This window comes from Zea mays, chromosome 3 (assembly GCF_902167145.1).
Source record: "Zea mays cultivar B73 chromosome 3, Zm-B73-REFERENCE-NAM-5.0, whole genome shotgun sequence".
In the NCBI taxonomy this organism is placed as follows: Eukaryota; Viridiplantae; Streptophyta; class Magnoliopsida; order Poales; family Poaceae; genus Zea; species Zea mays.
Window position 1 is genome coordinate 237,267,662 of NC_050098.1, and position 21,976 is coordinate 237,289,637.

The 21,976-nt window shown below is 45.4% G+C and overlaps 2 protein-coding genes across 6 annotated transcripts; one reads left to right on the forward strand and one right to left on the reverse strand.

Moving 5' to 3' along the window:
• The first annotated feature begins 12,170 nt into the window (after positions 1–12,170).
• LOC100272635 (uncharacterized) lies at positions 12,171–21,150 on the forward strand. Of its 5 annotated transcripts, none has more exons than XM_035965713.1 (8): positions 12,171–12,375; positions 12,489–12,617; positions 13,607–13,695; positions 17,554–17,765; positions 17,859–19,748; positions 19,828–20,039; positions 20,133–20,400; positions 20,667–21,150. In XM_035965713.1, exons 5-8 carry the CDS (start codon positions 19,359–19,361, stop codon positions 20,973–20,975), a joined length of 1,179 nt encoding a protein of 392 aa, XP_035821606.1. In that variant the 5' UTR covers positions 12,171–12,375; positions 12,489–12,617; positions 13,607–13,695; positions 17,554–17,765; positions 17,859–19,358; the 3' UTR covers positions 20,976–21,150. The 5 variants fall into 5 exon arrangements, with proteins under 5 accessions (XP_035821606.1, XP_035821608.1, XP_035821607.1 ...); XM_035965715.1 differs by having other exon boundaries at positions 12,177–12,375; positions 16,775–17,765; XM_035965714.1 differs by having other exon boundaries at positions 12,179–12,375; positions 15,948–17,765.
• Positions 14,474–15,601, reverse strand: LOC100037785 (uncharacterized). Its single transcript, NM_001112489.1, is given in 4 exon segments — positions 14,474–14,907; positions 14,990–15,030; positions 15,179–15,240; positions 15,323–15,601. Coding segments are annotated over 4 exon segments (522 nt in total). The 5' UTR covers positions 15,524–15,601; the 3' UTR covers positions 14,474–14,689.
• Positions 21,151–21,976: the final 826 nt, after the last annotated feature.

Genomic DNA, 21,976 nt, shown 5'->3' on the forward strand with positions numbered 1-21,976 from the left:
GAGCAACCTCCCGGCTTTGAAGACAGTGAGTATCCTAACCATGTCTATAAGCTCTCTAAGGCGCTTTATGGGCTCAAGCAAGCCCCAAGAGCATGGTATGAATGCCTAAGAGATTTCCTTATTGCTAATGGCTTCAAAGTCGGCAAGGCCGATCCTACACTCTTTACTAAAACTCTAGAAAAAGACTTGTTTGTATGCCAAATTTATGTTGATGATATTATATTTGGGTCTACTAACGAGTCTACATGTGAAGAGTTTAGTAGGATCATGACACAGAAATTCGAGATGTCGATGATGGGGGAGTTGAAGTATTTTCTAGGATTCCAAGTCAAGCAACTCCAAGAGGGCACCTTCATTTGCCAAACAAAGTACACTCAAGACATTCTAACCAAGTTTGGGATGAAGGATACCAAACCCATCAAGACACCCATGGGAACTAATGGGCATCTCGACCTCGACACGGGAGGTAAGTCCGTGGATCAAAAGGTATACCGGTCGATGATTGGTTCATTGCTTTATTTATGTGCATCTCGACCGGACATTATGCTTTCCGTTTGCATGTGTGCAAGATTTCAAGCCGACCCTAAGGAATCACACCTTACGGCCGTAAAACGAATCTTGAGATATTTGGCTTATACTCCTAAGTTTGGGCTTTGGTACCCTCGGGGATCCACATTTGATTTAATTGGTTATTCGGATGCCGATTGGGCGGGGTGCAAAATTAATAGGAAGAGCACATCAGGGACTTGCCAGTTCTTGGGAAGATCCTTGGTGTCTTGGGCTTCAAAGAAGCAAAATTCGGTCGCTCTTTCCACCGCCGAAGCCGAGTACATTGCCGCAGGACATTGTTGCGCGCAATTGCTTTGGATGAGGCAAACCCTGCGGGACTACGGTTACAAATTAACCAAAGTCCCTTTGCTATGTGATAATGAGAGTGCAATCAAAATGGCCGACAATCCCGTCGAACATAGCCGCACTAAGCACATAGCCATTCGGTATCATTTTCTTAGGGATCACCAACAAAAGGGGGATATCGAGATTTCTTACATTAATACTAAAGATCAATTAGCCGATATCTTTACCAAGCCACTTGATGAACAATCTTTTACCAGACTTAGGCATGAGCTCAATATTCTTGATTCTAGAAATTTCTTTTGCTAAGCTTGCACACATAGCTCTTTTGAATACCTTTGATCATATCTCTTTTATATGCTATGACTAATGTGCTTTCAAGTTTATTTCAAACCAAGTCATAGGTATATTGAAAGGGAATTGGAGTCTTCGGCGAAGACAAAGGCTTCCACTCCGTAACTCATACTTCGCCACCACTCCGAGCAACTCTCTCTTCTTCAGGGGAGAAATGAGCATCAAGGAAAAGGACTTCATCCTTGGGGGAGAGAGTAAAAGCTCAAACGCAAAAGGATTTCGTCTTTGGTATAATCTTAACTCACTTATTTATGACCAAAGGGGAAGATTGCACTTCGAGGGCTCTAATTGATTCCGTTTTTGGCGATTCATGCCAACAAGGGGGAGAAATGAGCCCAAAGCAAAAGGACCGCACCACCACCACCAAATTCAAAAACTTAGTGCTTTCCAAAAGTCTTTATCATTTGATATCCTATTGTGTTCAAAAGGGGGAGAAAGTAGTATTTCAAAAATGGTATATCAAAACCCTCTTGAACACTAAGAGATGGATCTCTTTTAGGGGGAGTTTTGTTTAGTCAAAGGAAAAGCATTTGAAACAGGGGGAGGAAATTTCAAATCTTGAAAATGCTTTTGCAAACTCTTATTTATTTACCTTTGACTATTTGCAAAAGATCTATGAAAAGGATTTACAAAAGGTTTTGCAAAAACAAAACAAGTGGTGCAAACGTGGTCCAAAATGTTAAATAAGAAAGAAACATTCCATGCATATCTTGTAAATAGTTATATTGGCTCAATTCCAAGTAACCTTTTCACTTACATTATGCAAACTAGTTCAATTATGCACTTCTACATTTGCTTTGGTTTGTGTTGGCATCAATCACCAAAAAGGGGGAGATTGAAAGGGAATTAGGCTTACACCTAGTTCCTAAATAATTTTGGTGGTTGAATTGCCCAACACAAATATTGGACTGACTAGTTTGCTCTAGTGTATAAGTTATACAGGTGCAAAAGGTTCACATCTAGCCAATAAAAAGATCAAGTGTTGGATTCAATAAAGGAGCAAAGGGGCAACCGAGGGCACCCTTGGTCTGGCGCACCGGACTGTCCGGTGTGCCACCGGACAGTGCACAGTACATGTCCGGTGCACCAGGGGACTCAGACTCCAACTCTTCACTCTCGGGAATTCTCGGAAGCCGGCGCGCTATAATTCACCGGACTGTCCGGTGTGCACCGGACATGTCCGGTGCTCCAAGGAAGCTCGGCCTCCCGAACTCGCCAGCCTCGGGTTCGCGCGGCAGCCGCTCCGCTATAATTCACCGGACTGTCCGGTGTGCACCGGACTGTCCGGTGTGCCAGCGGAGCAACGGCTCCCTGCGGCGCCAACGGCTCCCTGCGGTGCATTAAATGCGCGCGCAGCGCGCGCAGACGTCAGGGCTGCCCATACCGGTGCACCGGACATCAAACAGTGCATGTCCGGTGTGCACCGGACACCCAGGCGGGCCCACAAGTCAGAAGCTCCAACGGCTAGAATCCAACGGCAGTAATGACGTGGCAGGGGCACCGGACTGTCCGGTGTGCACCGGACTGTCCGGTGCGCCATCGAACAGAAGCCTCCAGCCAACGGTCAAGTTTGGTGGTTGGGGCTATAAATACCCCAACCACCCCACATTCATTGCCATCCAAGTTTTCCACTTCTCAACCACTTACAAGAGCTAGGCATTCAATTCTAGACACATTCAAAGAGATCAAATCCTCTCCAATTCCACACAAAACCCTAGTGACTAGAGAGAGTGATTTGCCGTGTTCATTTGAGCTCTTGCGCTTGGATCGCATTCTTTCTTTCTCTTTTGCTCTTGTGATCAACACTCAATTGTAACCGAGGCAAGAGGCACCGATTGTGTGGTGGCCCTTGCGGGGAAGTTTTGTTCCCGGTTGATTGAGAAGAAGGAAAGCTCACTCGGTCCGAGGGACCGTTTGAGAGAGGGAAGGGTTGAAAGAGACCCGGCCTTTGTGGCCTCCTCAACGGGGAGTAGGTTTGCAAGAACCGAACCTCGGTAAAACAAATCCACGTGTCACTCTTCTTATTTGCTTGCGATTTGTTTTGCACCCTCTCTTGCGGACTCATTTATTATTACTAACGCTAACCCCGGCTTGTAGTTGTGATTATTTTTGTAAATTTCAGTTTCGCCCTATTCACCCCCCCTCTAGGCGACTATCAGTTCTTCTCATGAACCTTCAGCTGTCGGGACGAGTAAGCCACAACTCTTCCCTCTTGCATCAACACACATCCCAAACATGTGTAACAAGCATCGCAATACACCGAGAAGGGCTTGTGCACATCAGGCAAGACTAGGACAGGCGCTGTAGTCAACTTCTCTTTCAGCGCTTCAAAGGCCTCTTGACATTTCTGGGTCCACTTGAACTCAACTTTGTTGCCTAGCAACGCTGTCATTGGTTTCGCAATCTTCGAAAACCCTTCAATGAATCGCCGATAATATCCGGCCATTCCAATGAAGCTCTTGATTCCTCTAGCATCTGTTGGCGCTTTCCAGTTCAGAATGTCTGCCACTTTCTTCGGATCCACAGCCAATCCTTCTTTGTTGATTATGTGACCCAAGAACAGGACTTCACTGATCCAGAACTCACACTTGCTCAACTTTGCATACAACTGGTGCTCTCGCAATCTCTGCAACACCATCCTCAAATGATCTGCGTGCTCTTCTTCGCTTTGAGAATAAACCAGAATATCATCAATGAATACCACCACAAACTTATCAAGGTAATCCATGAATACACTATTCATCAAGTTCATGAAGAATGCTGGCGCATTGGTCAAACCAAAAGACATCACTGTGAACTCATACAAACCATACTTGGAAATGAATGCCGTCTTCGGAATGTCCGAAGGTCGGATCCTGAGCTGATGATAACCTGACCTCAGATCAATCTTGGAGAACACACTGGCTCCTCTCAACTGGTCGAACAGATCTTCTATTCTGGGCAAAGGATACTTGTTCTTGATCGTGACCTCATTCAAAGCTCGATAATCGATGCACATCCTCTTGGTGCCATCTTTCTTTTCCACAAATAGGACAGGGGCGGCCCAAGGCGAGGTGCTTGGCCGGATGTAACCTTTCTCTGACAGCTCATCAATTTGCTTCTTAAGTTCAACCAACTCTGGTCCAGATATTCTGTAAGCTCTCTTGAAGATAGGGGCGGTTCCAGGAAGAAGCTCTATGGCAAACTCAACTTTCCGCTCTGGTGGCATACCCGGTAAGTCCTTCGGAAACACATCTGGGAACTCAGACACAACCTTGATCCTCTCAATTGGGTCTGCTTCACTGCTATCAACAGCTAGCTGATAACAACTTCCTTTCTTTGGCTCAGACGGGACTAACTCGGTCACCACTTCTTCTCCTAGTGGGGACACCAACTTGATTGTCCTTTTATCACAACTGATAACTGCCTGATACTTATCTAGCCAATTCATCCCTAGGATGACATCTATTCCCTGAGTACCCATTACTATAAGGTTGGCGGGAAACGCTATCCCCCTTATTTTCACACTTATATTCAAACAAATGCTATCGGCTCGAATTCTACCACCGGCTGAATCGATTTGAATGGGGGTTGACATGGTAGTAATTGGAAGATTATGTGCTTCTACCCATGATGCAGCAATGAAAGAATGCGTTGCTCCAGTATCAAATAACACTTCTGCAATATGGGAGTCGACTGGGAACATACCTACTATCATGCCGGGGGTCTCCTGAACTGCTTCAGCCTCCAAGTGGTTCAATCTTCCATGATTGTAGCGCGGCTGAGAGCGATTGCCTGCTCCAGGCTGAGGCACATTCTGCTTTGCTGGGACATTGGGGCCTGACTGCTGCTGGGCTGCCTTCTTCGGACATTGCATCACCCAATGGCCCTGCTCTCCACAGTGGAAACATGCTCTGTTTCCAACCTGAACTGGTGCTGCCTGATTGTTCTGCTGGTTTACTGGGGCAGGAAGGCGAGGTGCCTGCTGATTCTGCCTCTGAAACTGACCTCCTGACGGATTGCTCTGACGGTTCTGGTACTGGTGCTGAGGATACTGCCTTTGGAACTGCTGATACTGCTGAGGTGGACGCTGGTTCTGCCTAAACTGCTGAGGTTGATTGCCTGAGAAACGAGGACGACTGCTGCTTCCAGGCTGGGGTCCACTGATCTTGCGCTTACGATCTTCCATCTCCTTGCGCTTTCTCTCTGTCATGATTGCTCTGTCAATCAGGTGCTGGAATGTTGGGAATGTGTGATTCATCAGTTGGTACTGCAGAGGGTCAACCAAGCCTCTCAGGAAACGGTACTGTCGCTTGGCGTCGGTGTTGACATCTTCAGGAGCATAGCGAGACAATTGCAGAAACCTGTCTCGGTACTCACTGACAGACAATGGCCCTTGCTTGAGAGCCAGGAACTCCTCCTTCTTCACTGTCATCAGACCTGCAGGAACATGGTACTGACGAAAGCTACCTCTAAACTCTTCCCAAGTGATGGCGTCAGGATGGGCATGGGTGGCGAGGTAAGACTCCCACCACGACTGGGCTGCTCCTCTCAACAGACGGGGACCATACAGAACTTTCTCCCTGTCATCGCACTGAGCGGTATGCAACTCCCGCTCCACAGTGCGCAGCCAATCTTCAGCATCCATAGGGTCAGAAGAATGAGCAAACGTTGGTGGATGACCCCTCATGAATTCAGCACGCTTGTCTCTGGGCATCTGAGGCATCTGAGGCTGAGGTGGGGCCTGCTGCTGTTGCTGCTGCTGCTGCTAAATGGCGGCCAAAGTCTGACCGATGGCTTGAACTGCCTGAGTCTGCATCAGAAACATCTGCTCGATGGACATCGGGGGCGGGGCGGCAGGTGCTGCTGCTGAGGCACCTCTTCCTGTTGAGCGGCTCGCTCCTGCTGAGCACGCCTTCCTCCTCTGCGCCTGTTCTCTGACATCTGCAGAATGCAACCACACATCAGAACTGACCTGGCAAATCTTGCAGCATAAGGAAAGAGAATAGAATTCTTCAACAGCACTGAACAGATGAGCATCTTCACTAATCTCCAACACAGACCACACAGCTTCTCAGATAAAGAGGAAAGTGGAATAAAAGGGGTTTCCCAACTATATAACTAACTCCATTAACATAATAGGTAAACCAAAATGAAGGGGATACCCACACTCTGGTGACAGTCATTACAAAGATCCAAACCAAACATAGTTCATCATGACAAACATAGATGCACAGGATATAGCAAACTACCCTGTCTAGCTAAGACTAACTAAGATCGAAACTAACGCTAAGACTGAAGCTTCTATGTATATATTTCGTATTAATTACAAGATCCAACTCTAGCGATCTATGGTTCTAGATTTATCTTGGTCTTGCAGTCGGGATTGCCATAAGGCTGGTGTCCACGCTGAGGTGAGCGGTACGGGTGCTGAGTCCCGACGGGAGCGGGGGAACCACCATCCAAGTGACGACGTTCCGCGCGCTCAGCCCGCAACAGGGCGATCTCAGCACGAGCCCTACTCAGCTCGTCTAATGCATGGTCCAGCTCCGTGTTTAGCACGACGGCTAGGTTGACTGTGCTGCTCAACCTAGGATTGCCCTCACCGACAGGTGAGACAATCACGCCTCTTGTGCTGCCAGATGGATGGCGGGGGTAATACTTCAGGTCAAGACCGTCAGCTGCCCCACCGAAAACCGAGCAGTAGTGCGAAAGCGCACGCCGTGCAGCATCTTGCATGGCTGCCTCAGCTGAGTCCCGCTCAGAGATAGAATAGTGCTCTGAACAGGCCTCCGCACCCTGGAGACTGTTCTCCGGGCAGCGCACCAAGCAAGTCGCCTCCCAGCGGTCCGGGTAGACCCCGCGACTATGCTGGTAGACCACACAGCGATACTCGACGGACCAAGTATGCCGGTCAAATGCCCGACGTAGCAGGGTGTCGAGCGCATCGTGGAAGTGACACCCGCGAGCAGCGTCGCGAGTGATGGGTCGAGCAACCCATCCTTCCGGCTCAGGGTTAGCAGAGAAGTCGGTGTCGTGGCTCGAGCTGTCGTCACCATCTCCGTCGTCTGGGTCTCCTCCAGCAGCTACTCCAGAAGCTGGGGCGCCCAGTGATGGTGCAGGGGGCGGCTCCAGAGGAAGCACAAGGGAGCAGCTCCTCACAGACTCTATCTCCTGGTGGAGCGAGAAGGAAGAGCCCTGCTGCTCCTGTCGTCGACGTTCCTGCTCCTCACGCAGGCGGTGGTGTAGTCTCTCCAAGTGGCTGGACTGTCCGGCCACGGGACGGCGAAGCGGACGCTCAGCAAGGCGGGAGGGTAAGAAGGGGATGACTGACTTTCGTGCAGTGTGTCTAAGTCGAGCCATCTACAGAAAACATCGCAAGCAAAAGGGTGAGAACAGAATTAATATGACCAGCAAATAATGAATCATAAGTAAATGAAGGATTAGAATAAAACATGATTTTCAGCAAGGTATAATATATAGTACAACATAGGTTTGGTCGGTATGACCAACTTTTGAAGGGATATCAAAGTCAAGGCAGAGACAGAGGTCTATAGTCCTTAGAACGACCATTCTACTCTAGGTTAGCGGTCCTACAGTCAGCACGGCTTTGATACCACTTATGTCACACCCGGTTTTAGAAGGCAAACCGAATGCGAACCATGTACGTGCCAGGATCAGTTATTCACGTACACAGCAGTTACATAATATGGACATCATCACACAGTGCTCAAAATAGTATTAATAAGGGAAATAGTCGATTACATCATACGTCTGAGACGTCCATATAGTTCTTACAATAAATCAAAGTGCGGAAAAGAAACGTAGATAACCGCGGCCTTCACAGGCAGCCGACTGGGGGTTGCCGCTAACCCACACCTAGAACTCGTCGTAATCTTGGAACTCCTGGAAGTCTCCTTCCACAGCTTCATCTTCGCCTGAGCAGTGGTTGCAATGCTGACAACCTGGGGATGGGGGGGGTTTGGTGTGTAGAGCAAGGGTGAGTACACATCAACATACTCAGCAAGTATCCTGTTTGGCTGTAGTGGACTAGCTTTATGTGGGGATAAGTCAAGCAGTTGCTTTTAGTTGGTCAGATTATTACTTACTAGTAGAAAGCCAAGTTTTAGCATTAACCCAAGTTATTAACCCAAACGTACTCCTTTCCAAACGGAAAGAGCACCACTTACCAGCACCATAGTCATAACCAGAATCAACAATCTCATAACCACCTGTACCAAAGTATCTCTGATCAAGTACCACTAATCACTGGAGCTCCCTTGGCCGCTCATAACCGTGAGCACGGCTGATATATCAGTTTTCAAACACTCTGCAGAGGTTGTGCACTTTACCCACAAGCCGTGATTCCCATTCTGCCCGGAGAGAGCTACTCCCCATTGACCACTACCTAGGTGGCCTAGCAGGGCATCACTACGTAGCCTTTACAAAGATTCCCCGGGGCTGTAGCCACCCGTTAGGTTTCCTAAATGCACCGCACTCCTCCCCAAGGGGCGAACCCAAACTTGGCAGAGCGAGCCGCATACACCGAGCCCCATTGACGGCACGACGACTAAGTGAACTACACCCCGGATCCTCTAATTATTCAGCTAAGGGCACCCCATTCCACCCTCATGGTTGCACTGTTTTCCCGGGCGGTCATCCATAGAACAGGTCCTTACGGAGAGGCACTCGAGAAACCGCTCGAGCCCCCTTAAAGGCCACAAGTACAACATCATAATAAGAGAAGGGAAAACAACGTATCATAGATAATCTCATCATGTTCATTGATTAGAGTTAAGCAATAGCATAAAGCTAAACAGTAATAATCCAACCCAAATAGGTGAACAAGGACATGGATAACAAAAGCTAGTCAATCCTTAGGCATAAATGTGTAAAGCGGGAGGTGAATTAAATAATGAATAGGACAGAGATAGGTCAAAGGACACTTGCCTCCACCAACCGACTGCTGCTCAGGGGCTTCTCCTGCGAATTCCTCGGGCTCTTCGACCGGATCGTTCTCTATGCGATTGCAAACATACATACATCCATCCACATATTTAATACAAAAGAACAGTACACCATACAAGATGACAAATAAAGTGAATATGCATCAAGTATGACATTCGATATCGCATTTGTTATGGTTAGAAAGAAACGGGAAAGGGTCTCGCAGGGGGTTAAATCTTATGCACTAACGATCAATTACAATTGGTTCTTAACAAAAGAATTCTGTTACATATACACTAATGGAAACCTAATCATTTTAAGTTGATCAACATTGAACGAGATAAACAGTTAATCACATGAATCAACTAGCATAACGGAATTTTAAATTAAACTTCCTATTTCAATAACATGAACAATGATTAACCTACCTAAAATAAAGTAACTAGGATCACAGAAAGTAAATAAAATAAAATAAAAATAAATAAAAAAATAAAAAAAACAGAGGGGGGGGGCGGTTGAACCGGCCCTAGGGCGGTTGAACCGGCCCTGCGCAGGGGGACGCGGCCAGGGGCCAGGGCGGCCGGGGGCGGCCAGGCGGGCGGCCGGGGCTGGCCAGGGGCCGGCTGGGGCCAGGGCGGCGCGCGGCCAGGGGCCGGCTGGGGCTGGCCAGGCGGGGGCTGGGGCGCGCGGCCAGGGGCGGCCGTGGCCGGCTGGGGCCAGGGCGGCGCGGCAGCGGCCGGCTGGGGGCGCGGCCAAGGCGGCCAGGCCAGGGCGGCCAGGCGGCCGGGCTGCCGAGGAGAGAGGAGGGGGAGGGGAGAGGGAGGGAGGAGGGAGAGAGGGAGGAGGGGGGCTCACCGGCGAGGGGCGGCCGACGGTGAGGGCGGCGGCCGGCGCTAGGGCAGGGGGGGTAGGGGCGGCGGCGGCTTAGGGTGGGGGAGAGAAAATGAGAGAAAATGAGAGGGAGGGAGAGAGAATTGGGGAAAAAGGGGAGGTGGGGGGGGGGGCGGTTGGGCCTATTCAGGCCCAAGAGGGGGCGCCAGGGGCGGCTGGGCCGGCCGGGGTCGACCCACGGCGCGGGAGAGAGAGAAAAAGAGGAGAGAGAAAGAGAGAGAAAAAGAAAGAAAAGATCTTCTCCTCATTTTCGAAATCCGATCTTTCTACATGAATGCATTTGCACTTTCAAAGCAATCAAAAGAAATGCAAGGTTCGGCATGGTGCATCAAACAACATAAAGTATTTAGGGTTTTTCTTACACGGGAAATCCAAACCGAATCCCGCTAGAACTTTGGAAAAGGTCAAGGTTTAGCGAGGGAAAAAAAAGAAAAAGAAAAGGTAACGCCCGAATTTTGGCGAGTAAAGAAAAGAAAAAATTCAACTGCAAAATTCGGGGCGTTACAAATCTGGTATTCAATGGGTTCAAAGAACGTTGGAGATTAGTAACGACTGTTTTGACATGTTTCGCATGCGAAGAACTGTTTTTAGACGATTGCATGACACGTTGGTACAAAATTATGGTCTGCTTCCAAGCAGGGGTGTCAGTACTATGGAAGCTCTTGGCATATTCTTGTGGGCATGTGGGGGTCCACAATCATTTAGGCAGATCAGGAATAAATTTGGTCACTCATTGGAAACAATTAGCCGCAAGTATAGTGATGTCCTTAATGCACTTTATAAGATGTCATCTGACATAATCAAGCCGAAAGACCCACAATTCGTCGAGATTCATCATCGTTTGCGAGAGGCGAGGTTTTGGCCACACTTCAAGGATTGCATAGGCGCAATAGATGGTAGTCACTTTCCAGCGGCAGTCCCGGCTTCGGAACAAGCGAAATATATTGGCCGACACGGTTACACGTCGCAGAATGTAATGGCCGTATGTGACTTCGATATGAGGTTCACATTTGTGGTGACAGGCTGGCCAGGTTCCGTACATGACACAAGAGTACTACAAGATACTTTAATAACTTATGCGGACAGGTTCCCCCATCCACCAGAAGGTATATAAATATTTTGTACATTTGTAGAATACAGTACTATTTTATGTCACATGTACGTAACATTTGTATTTTGAGTTTGTGCAGGTAAATACTATCTTGTCGATTCGGGTTATCCAAATAGAAAGGGGTACCTTGCACCTTATAAGGGGCAGAAGTACCACATTACGGAATGGCAAAATGCGAGGCAACCTATTGGGAGTAAAAAAGTATTCAACTATGCGCACTCATCCCTACGAAATGTTATTGAGCGATCATTTGGGGTGCTAAAAATGAAGTGGAGAATTCTATTAAGTCTCCCTTCATTTTCGCTTGAGAAACAATCGAAGATAATTATTGCATGTATGACACTGCATAACTTCATTAGAGATAGTGCTCTACACGATAGAGATTTTGATGAAGTAGGACCTAATAGTCTAAGTCATGATCTACCTGCAGGTGAGAGTAGTACTAGCACATCTGATGAGTTAGACATGAGTGATTTTCGAGATGCAATTGCAAATGCATTAGTGGCGTAGTTGACTTAGTGCAATTGTAACGGTACTTATGATGTAATCAACTCCACTAATTATTTTGTAATGAACTTTATCTGCGTTATGGGTTTCATTTTATCGTTTGTTCGAACAGAATCTGCAATTTGAGAATCTGTATCCAAACACGTAGATTCTGACGAACAGCTTTTCTGCACAGCTGGCGAACCAAACACCTAAATTCTAACCACCAGCTTTTCCCAACAGCCAGCTTTTCCCCACAGCCAGCTTTTCAGATAAGCTGGCCAGAAAAAAGCCGAACCAAACACGCCCATTGTAATTCGAAGCATTGTGCTATGATGAATCATTTATGTAATCGCTGTGTACGTGAATTACTGATTCTGGTACGTACATGGTTCACATTCGGTTTACCTTCTAAAATCGGGTGTGACAGTGAAATCATGGTAGACACTTTTGCTAGTATATAAAAGATAAAAAGAGAGAAAGAGAAAGAAAGAAAAAAATTGCAAAAGAAATTCTTATAAAAACACGTGCCAGGAGCCCAGGACAAGCCCTTCGTGCGGGTGTGCTCTCTGGGCTGCAAAATTCCGGACTGGGCTACGGCCCGTCCGCCGCACGGCCCTTTCTGTCCACGGTTCACCACTTCACCGCCCCGCAACCCGCAGCGTTCTGTCTCCGACGACTCCGCCGCCCCCGTCGTACGCCAGGTGCGGAGGCCTTTGCTGGTCTCTTCGCCGGCGACGAACACCCACCAGCAGGTACCCACCCTTCTCTTCTCTTTCTGCTGCTCCGAAATCGAACAGCCAAACCCTAACTTAAAGCTCTTTTACTATTTGATGCCTACTGACTTCGAACTTTTTGCAAAAATTAGCTGCTGTAGATGTGCACATTCATCTCCCTTTACTGGGTCCGCCCCTGGAGCATATCATTTGACTGCCGTGGCCACAACTGCGCTAGTTTTGCTTTGATCATCCGGCCTTAATAATCCAGCAGATATCTGGTATTTCCGTACTTATTTGATAACATCTCTACCAAGTATCTACCGTTGATTTACTCAAGTTGAGTTGATTTTTTATTTTCCACGCAGAATAAAAAAGTTGATTTGATTTATATCCGTGATAAAACTGGGCCGCATCTGATATGGCGTGTGTTCCACGTTTCCTTGAGCAAAACTAGGCACCTGAAAGTTGACATCTAGAACGATAGAAGGAACCTAGGGTTCAGAAAGAACAAAGCTGTCTGCTATAGTTGAAATCTGCAATGAACCTAGACTTCATAAAGGACAGAAATGCCTACTGTGGCTATGATATATAGCTGTGTGACATTCATGCACTAAGCACAGCAAAGGGAAAAAGGGTGGCAAAATAAACAAACCTGTAGGATATGGCCTATTTGGGGAAGAGAACTTTCTAACTTGCATCATTCTGAACTGTTATAATCAAATGATGGAATTCATAAAATATATTATTTAAAGCATTTCGGAATCAGAAAATATAAACTTGTGATGATATGTACTGTAACTTTTATCTGCAACTGATACTCAATGTCAAATTTGTCACCTATGATAAGTGTATCTAGTGCTTCCTTTGTCATCTTGCATCTTTGGCCACTCAATGCCAATGGTTACTAAGGAAGCAGTCCAATCATACTGCCAATTGAGCATCTGGTTGTTTTACCTTCGTTATAATATATGAAAATATAAAACATTTTCTCTATTGAACATACTCACATTCATCAGGAGAGAAAGGAGAGACATGAATACCGATTGTTTGATAGGTTTGCATCATACATTTGTGAATTCGTAAGGTAAGTTAGAAGTCTAAAATCTGAAGTCATATTTATGTTGGATATTAGTCTTCAAATTGTGTATTGGGGGGGGGGGTGCATATTTTTGTATGTTTACATCAATTATGTGAGAATTTATGATAGTTTTATGTTTTTAATATTATACTCCCTTCAACATCTGATTTAGTCTATTTTCTTCAAAAGGTATATAGATTAACATATTCAGTACCTGAGATCTTCCTTCAACTAGCAAAGGGAATTGGGATTCCACTCCCCAGTCCTCATCAACAGAGGTAAACTGATACAATCGTACACATTGCATTGTTACATCTTATAGTTTGTTTGTATGTAGCCAATAAACACATACAGAAGCCAATGGGAAAGAGAGCATTCAGTTTGCATTCATATTTGGTTGCATAGAAGGTCATGTAGAGGGTCAGGTGTGAGTCTTTTGTATTCTGGTTGGATCATTTCTTGGTGTATGCCAGGTGTCCAGGTGATTTTTTAGTGTTAGCTCGTGACATCCTCAGACCCTCTGGCTGGTAAGGAGGTTGCTTTGTACAGGATTCTCTTCCCTTTTCCTCAACCTCTCTGCAAAAATGCAGAGATAAGGCTTGCCTTGGTTACTCCTTCCCTAGAACCCACACATGTGGGAGCAGCCAACACTAGGTCTGTCCTTTAATTCAAAGATATGCAGCTATCTTGCATGTTCAAGCATACATGATATGGATTTCTGGTCATTTGGCTTAAGGACAAGCTGAAGGAAAAATAGGGGCACAAAAATTGATGTCTCCATACTTTTCATGCTTCCAGTGGGCAATCCTATATTCCTGTTGGTAAATTAGACATCTCCATATTCTATACATGCCTTGCTTAACAATGTAGTAGTCGAATGCAGTTAGGGTGTTTATAGTTCTATAAGTTGGCGCAAAATGTCCAACGAATTTTGTTTCCAGGAGTTTGCATGTTAGAAAAAGTGCACAAAGTGCGAAGCTGCAAACAGAAGATGAAATTTTCCCCCTGTGAGGGGTGTCCACTAAGCCTGGTTTCTGACTTTCAGTGATAGATGTCTTACACATCAAATTTTACCACAAGCATTGACCATTTGTAATTCTCATTCTTGCCACGTACAAAGCATTCTAATACTAATACAATCAGCAAAACGCATCTGGTTTATTTATACGGTAGGGCTCAGGAGAATTTAATGTAGAATAAGTTCATTGGCTTCCTAGAAAGAAGATCAGAAGGCCTTTATTATCATCAGGTGGACAATAAGAGCTGGAATTTTCAACGTCTCCTAGCTGCAGTTTCTCTCTGTGCATTGAAGTAGACAGCAGCTACTGGGAGGCCAAGGTCATTTTCCTCAGCAAACTGCCGGGTGTTGAAATGATCTCTGAAGGATGGCACGGTTACAGTTTGCCTACCCTTCTGCTTGAAGAGCACAAAAATGAACCTGTGGATACCGATGTTAGGTCTTGGGCTCTCATAGCTTATGACCTCTCGCCCTGCAATTGTCAGATGAATTGTTATTAATTCAAAGAACAACTAAAACATGGAATAGACTAAGCCTGATTCAGCAGAACCTACCAAAGGAGGCATCTGTTGTCCCAGGTATATCAGTCACGATCCTGCAAATGTGAAGGATGCCATTTAGTCACACTACTCCCATTTAAGTGCTAAAAAGCATGCAATTTTGTATGCAAGATATGGTTCTATCTTCCTGAGCAACATATGCTATTTAACATCCCTACTAAGGTAAGAAATGCTGAATATTACCAATGAAGGTGCTCCCTTAGATATGGATCACTTGGTCCTGGAACATCTGGGTCTGTCATAACCTGAAATTTGATGAGCATGGCCATCAGAGATGTAGTAGTATTTGTAGAATATTTGTCAAAGATGGAACATTTGATTGCTAACCAATGTGAAGAAAGACCGCAAATCACCCCCTTGAACCTCTACCCTAGGTTTAGATACAATTGCTGATGGGTAGATCTCATGGCCATTGAATACAAGTTTGTTTGAGTTGTAGGTTACTATCATCTTGACACATGGGTTAAAGGAGTCGAGAACTTCTCCAATCACCCGCCCGACTATGAGAGGCTCCACAGACCTAGACATGGTTGGTGTGACAGGTATTTGAATTTTGCACAAGAAATGCTCTGACTGAATGGAGCAAGCGAATGCACTCAAGAATACTGTGAGCTGCTTATTGGGCATTGGTAGAGGACAAGCCTCTATTTATAGCGGTTATGAGGCTGCTGCTGAGTGTAGGATATAAAAAGAGGATGTGAGGCATGTGTCATGTGTGTCTTTTAGTTGGGTATGGTGTGGATGCAGCTGCAATGGCAACAGGAAGGTTGTACCACTTTTTCCAAGAAAGCCAACAAAGGATATCATACTTCTGTAACAGTTACAGATAAAATCTATGCAAGCAATGCATCATGTTTCTTTGTTGAATTTCTTGGGACAAAGCATTTTTCCCCTCTTTGATGACTACGTATGCACGGAATTGTTCTTTCATGACTGAAATGAAGTATTTCAGGTCACTGTGGAGTCCACAAGAAAACATAACAGATAACACATCTCTAGGAAAGTGGGACAGTAAAAATCTTGTATTATTGGGAATCATTCTCCACTATCTACATGTATGGTCTGCATTACAGTTACTTTGCAGAAGCTTAATCATGTTATCAAAAATTGTCATGTGCCATTGTCTCCGTGCCCTTCCGAAATAGAAAAAAAGTGAGCTTTTACATAAAATCGTTACCATCAGATTTCTGGAGAGCACGCTTCAAGCACCTTATTGTTGTCCGTTTTTTTTTCTTAAAATGACGTATCTATGTAGCTGTTTGTGGCAAGTTAGTTAGTATCAGTTTGTGGAGATACATTGGAAAATAAAGGGATTTTTTTCATTTGCTTGGAGACAAAAATTGCTGACGTGGAAGCCTTTGCGGTTTGCGCTCTGCAGAATATGATGCTTAATTACCATATTGAATTTGTGTATCAGCTCTGCGCTTTTTTAAAGGAAAAAGTATATGGACTATTCCGGAAAAGTTGTAGTAGTGTCTGGTTTCTGGTGAACACATTAAGATGCATTATTGTGAAAAAAATAAACATCTAGATGAAAAGAAGTATAATTAGGAAGTGTGGCTTTTCTGGATCTAAATGGGAAAAAAGGAATATGGTTCTTTAGAATTTAGTTTTCGGTGAAACTATCAATTCCATTTGGCATGCTTGATCTGATGTTTACTTAAATTTCCTATATTCTTATTCTCCTGTTTTCTAATATTGCCTTTTCATGATCTGGATCACAAGATGCTGCACTGTCCTCATGGAAGCCTCTCAGCCCTCAAATGTTTGTCTTTGCAGATTTATTTGTTTAGGCAACTCTCATTTAGCTGCCCCCTTTTCCTGTTAAGGAAAAAAGAAGCTTTAAGTTCAGTTTCTCCTAGAATCTCTCCTCAAACTGTGATACCAGCTGATTTACTATTATATCTGTTTATTCTCTTCTTTGGAATGCTATGGCAACAAGTCACCAAAGAGAATAAAGGAACAGAATGCAGTGCCGCCACCACTTCATCGTGTAGGGGTGCTGTCTAGTGCAGACATGTCAACTCAGTTATGAAAAGTCTGTAGGCTCTGGATTGAGGCGTTAAAAAAAATCTTTATAGTTTTCCATAAGTGGTGGAGCCAAGTACAGTTCTGTGCATCCTTCTGTTGCGGTCAATTGCCATCATGCAGGTTTGGCACCACGCAAAATAGTGGTACAAGTGGAGTCAAGTACGTCTTGGTGACAATTTTTTGCTCCTGGCCAATGCCATGGTATTTGATTGAACCTAGCTAGGGTAGTGGAACCTCGTAGTTGTTCCAACCAATGGTAAGCTCATATAATTGCACCATTGGTAGGTAAATGTCAACATGTCTCTCTCTCTCTGCAACCTTGACTATTAGCAATATCAGGTCAGGGCTCTCTCTTTTTTTTCTCTCTAATAAACACACACACACACACACACACACACTACCCAGAGGACTAAACACATCAGCACCTTTTACAAGTTACTATAAAATGGCCTCAACCTAGACTGAACTCCATTGATTTCACTATCGTTTTTATCTGCTGATCTCTTGATTTTCATGTGACTTTTCAGCGAAGTAGTGCAATATTATTCAGGAAAGATGGTTGCCAGCTGCCCTAGTTTGACCGGAGAGATCAAATATGAAGTGGCTAGCAGTTATTTGGTTGGTATGGTGATTAGTGTATATGCCAAGCTTTTACAGATAGGCAAGAATTGACAGTAGCAAATTCTTGACTAGCTCCGCCACCTACAGGAAAATCTAGAAGAATAAAAGAAAGTCAGAGGTTGATTTATTACCAGTGTTGAGCTTCAGTAGCAAGTTTGATTTATACACATCTCTGGGGCACAAACAATAACCATCTTTCACCTCCATGCAGATGGCGATGTTTCTTGGTTGCTGTCATTAGCTGCCGCTTGACACCTCGGCGACGAAAAAGGAGCCGTCCACTCACTGAGCCTTTTGTCCCCCTGGACATGCAGGTGAGTGGCATGTAACCAACCTGAATGACAGGAGGATCATTGTGGTGGCAACGCCAGGAGGCAGTTGGATATTCAAGATCATGACATGAAAGACTTTGGGAAGGGGAGAGGGCAATCTCCATGGATCAAGGTGTCTGCACATGATCCAAGCGCACAACTGCTCAAAGCACACAAGAGATCGTGTTGTGTGTTGTGTTTTTGGGCCGTACCAGGACCAGAGCGGGCCCCTATAGCTATAGCTATAGCAGCAATGAGCTGGGTCGTACTCTCTCCACGACAACACTGAACCGTCCGTGTGCGTTCCTGTTGCCGTACTGAAATCCACAGAGAGGATAGCTGGGCTCTGATCCGGGATTTATGTCAGGCCCATTGGGGAGGTCATGTGACTCAGCAGGTCAGTGCGTTTCCGCTCACCAGCTACCATTGCGAGATCAGTAGGATGTGTCACTCTCTCTCTGCTGCTCTTTTGGATTCTTGGCGAGGTTTCAGATTCTCTCCAGTACCCACTTGCATTGCAGCTCTGATGGTCGCCAGGTACCAAGAGCACGCCTCTGCGTAATCCACTGTGCTAATAGGCACCTTTGAATTGATGCATGCATGATCTATCTGCTGCCAGTTTGCTCCATCGGCACCAGCAGCAACAGCTCGTCACGTCACACATGACTAGGCATATGTATTGCAACAGCCTTGTTCAGTTCACCGCAGTGAGATGTACTGATCCCCCCTCACAGCTGAAATCCTGCACACAGCAAGGTCCCCACCCCACTCATCATAAACTCATGCGGTGAAATGCAATGTACTCCCCTCGAATTTTTGTTTTTTTTTCTCTCTCTCACTCCGTGCCGAAATATAGTTATTTATAGCCATCTTTTTTCGTCCACATTTAAATAAATAAGAATGAATTTAGACATACGTATCAACAACATTCTTAGATTTTACTAATGAATGTATGTTTAGTCTAAAATGAATAATATTTTAGGACGGACAAAGTAGGTATGTAAGCACATAGCAAAAAGCTTAATAATCTAAAAAGACAACGCCTTATAATTTAGAATGGAGGAGAAAATGGTAGGGGGGGGGGGGGGGGGGGGCAACATTATCCCCCCCTCCCCCACCCAAGAGATACTTACATGGTAAAGTCGGAACATAAAGCTACAATGGTCGACAGACAAAAGTTACAATGCTATCTATAGTCAGTTGTCATGCCAGATCTGTGCCTCTTCCCACATGGTTCCATACCCACAAATCCAAAATCCTCAAGGATGGATGGTAAATATATCCAGATCTACACATTGTTTGCAAAAATATGAACACAGATAGATCTGGGTATCATGAGCATGTGTATATATGTAGTGCAGTCAATTAGGCATCAATAAAAATAAATAAAGCATCAATAGATGGAGGGTGAGGCTGTCCATATGTTGCAATCAGGCCACCACCAGTGGAATAAAGGACAGCCAACATTGCAAGCGTTCCCAGCCACTCAAAGGCTAAATTCACGTTTGCACCAGATCTCGGAGGAAACAAAAAAGATGGCCCCTAAATTAGTCTTTGTTCTTCCTGTTGTGCTCCTCGCCTTGGCGCTGCAGGCGATCCTCCGGCCACCGCCGCCAAAGCTCTGTGGCTCCCCAGGTGGCCCTCCTCTGACATCTCCCAGGATCAAGCTCAGGGACGGAAGGTACCTTGCGTACAAAGAGGATGGAGTACAGAGAGACAAGGCCAGGTACAAGATCATCACAGTGCACGCATTTGATAGCACCAAGGACTTCCCCTCGCCTGTTTCTAAGGTAAAAAAAAAAAATCACAACATGGCTACACCCACTTTCATGTTTTGCCTTACTGGTTTCTTGGAACTCTCACAATCAGGAGCTCGTGGAAGGACTGGGAATTTACCTCCTTGCTTATGACAGAGCTGGATATGGGGAAAGTGACCCCAATCCCAACCGGCATGTCAAGAGCGAGGCGCTAGATATCGAGGAGCTTGCCGACCAGCTGGGCCTTGGCCACAAGTTCTATGTGCTAGGGGCCTCAATGGGAGGATACTCGGTTTGGGGATGCCTCCAGTATATACCTCACAGGCAAACATGAACTTCAACCACACACGTGTCAATTGAGATATGCAACTCTTCATATAATGTAAATAAAAGCTCCATATGCCGTGCCGTGTACAGGCTTGCAGGAGCTGCGCTGGTTGTGCCAATTATCAACTACTGGTGGCCTTCGTTCCCAGCTGAATTATCCAAGCAGGCCTTCAACAGACTGATTGTGCCAGAGCAGAGAACTCTTTGGATTGCACACAACATACCTTCCTTGCTTTACCTGTGGATGACCCAGAGGTGGTTCCCTTCTTCTGCAGCAGCCATGCACCACCCTGAAATATTTAGCAAGCATGACATGGAGGTTCTTCAGAAGATGATGGCAATGCCAAGAACCATTGAGGTAAATCACAGCCTCAGATATAAATGTACTCACTACCTGACAGAGTTAGAGAAGCTCAGCTTAAATTTAAGGGTTAGCTTCCTAAGCATTCAGGCCATAGAGACAGTAATATACTAATATATTTACATGAAAAATACACCAAGAAAGAGTATAAAAGAACATATGTATTCAAAGCTGACCTGAAGATATAAATGTTGTATAGAAAACTAACCTATCCCTTCTTAAGATTTCTTGACATAACACTGATTTGCTAGTGCATTTTTCAGAACAAATCAAGGCAGCAAGGCATTTATGAATCGATCCACCGTGATTTACTTGTCGCTTTTGGAACTTGGGAGTTCGATCCAATGAATGTCACCAATCCATTTCCTCAAAATGAGGGCTCTGTGCACATCTGGCAAGGACGCGAAGATAGGTTGGTGCTTGTTGAGCTGCAGAGGTACATTGCCAAGAAGCTTCCGTGGATCAAGTATCATGAAGTCCCAGAAGGTGGACACATGTTCGTGATGGTAGATGGATGGACAGACCGAATTCTCAAGGCACTCTTGTTAGGAGAAGAGCCCCTAGATGTGTGACAGTAGTTCCATTTTCAAAATGTCAAAAACTGCAGCTGCCAGCTGTTATTTTACTTAATTTTATTCCCAATTTGTACACTTGTATTCCTACAACACCAAGACTAGTCTAATTCATAATCCGATAGACTTTCCATCATGTCAACTCATTACAACAGCAGTGATACCATTGTACTCATCCCATACGCATATGCCTTTGGTCCAAAATTGATGTCAACCCAGAAAGCACGTAGTCAAAACATTCAAATTGGAGAGAGGGGTGTTTTGAGTCCTTTCATTCTCAAATTGGAGAGGAGGGTGTTTTGAGTCCTTTCATTCTGAGAATGGAGAGGAGGGTGTTTTGAGTCCTTTCATTCTTGTTCAGAATGAAAGGACTCAAAACACCCCCTCTCCAATTTGAATGTTTTGACTACGTGCTTTCTGGGTTGACATCAATGGATACGGATACAGGTAGCACTTGATATCCGTGGATATTTTTAAAACGGATACGAAAAATCAGTATCCATACCCAAATATCCGAATATCCGTTAAAATATCTCGTACTCCCGTCCCACAGGCCCACGGGTCATAGGCCACAAGCCTAGATTCCACTGTTCCAGCTTACAGGCAGCGAAGCCCTCGCTTGATCGCTCTCGCTCCAGACCCACTCCATCTCTCCTATGATCCTCTCCCACTCCTACCGCCGCCGCCCACTCCATCTCTTCTCTCCCAGACTCCCACCGCAGTCCGGCACTCCGGCTCCTACCGCAGCTGCTACCGGGTGTCGCCACCGCGCCCGCCAGTCCGCCACCATAGTCCCTGCTATATTTGATATTTAAATCCAGCACTTTTCTTCATTTTTCCAATATGTTATATTTGAAGTATATAGATATTTATGTGCATGCAACTTTATTTTAGATGCTCGTGATGGAAGATTCAATAGTGGGCAAACGGATATGATATCATATTTAAATTTGTTGGACAAATATGATATCATATATTTTTTTGAAGTAAAGGTACTGTAG

Bases quoted from the DNA above. Each gene is read 5' to 3' on its own strand.
- LOC100272635 (XM_035965713.1), top strand. From the start codon at position 19,359: ATGGAGGGTGAGGCTGTCCATATGTTGCAATCAGGCCACCACCAGTGG. The intron at 20,040-20,132 runs GCAAACATGAAC...TGCCGTGTACAG, and splicing joins CTCCAGTATATACCTCACAG to GCTTGCAGGAGCTGCGCTGG. The intron at 20,401-20,666 runs GTAAATCACAGC...TGCATTTTTCAG, and splicing joins CAATGCCAAGAACCATTGAG to AACAAATCAAGGCAGCAAGG.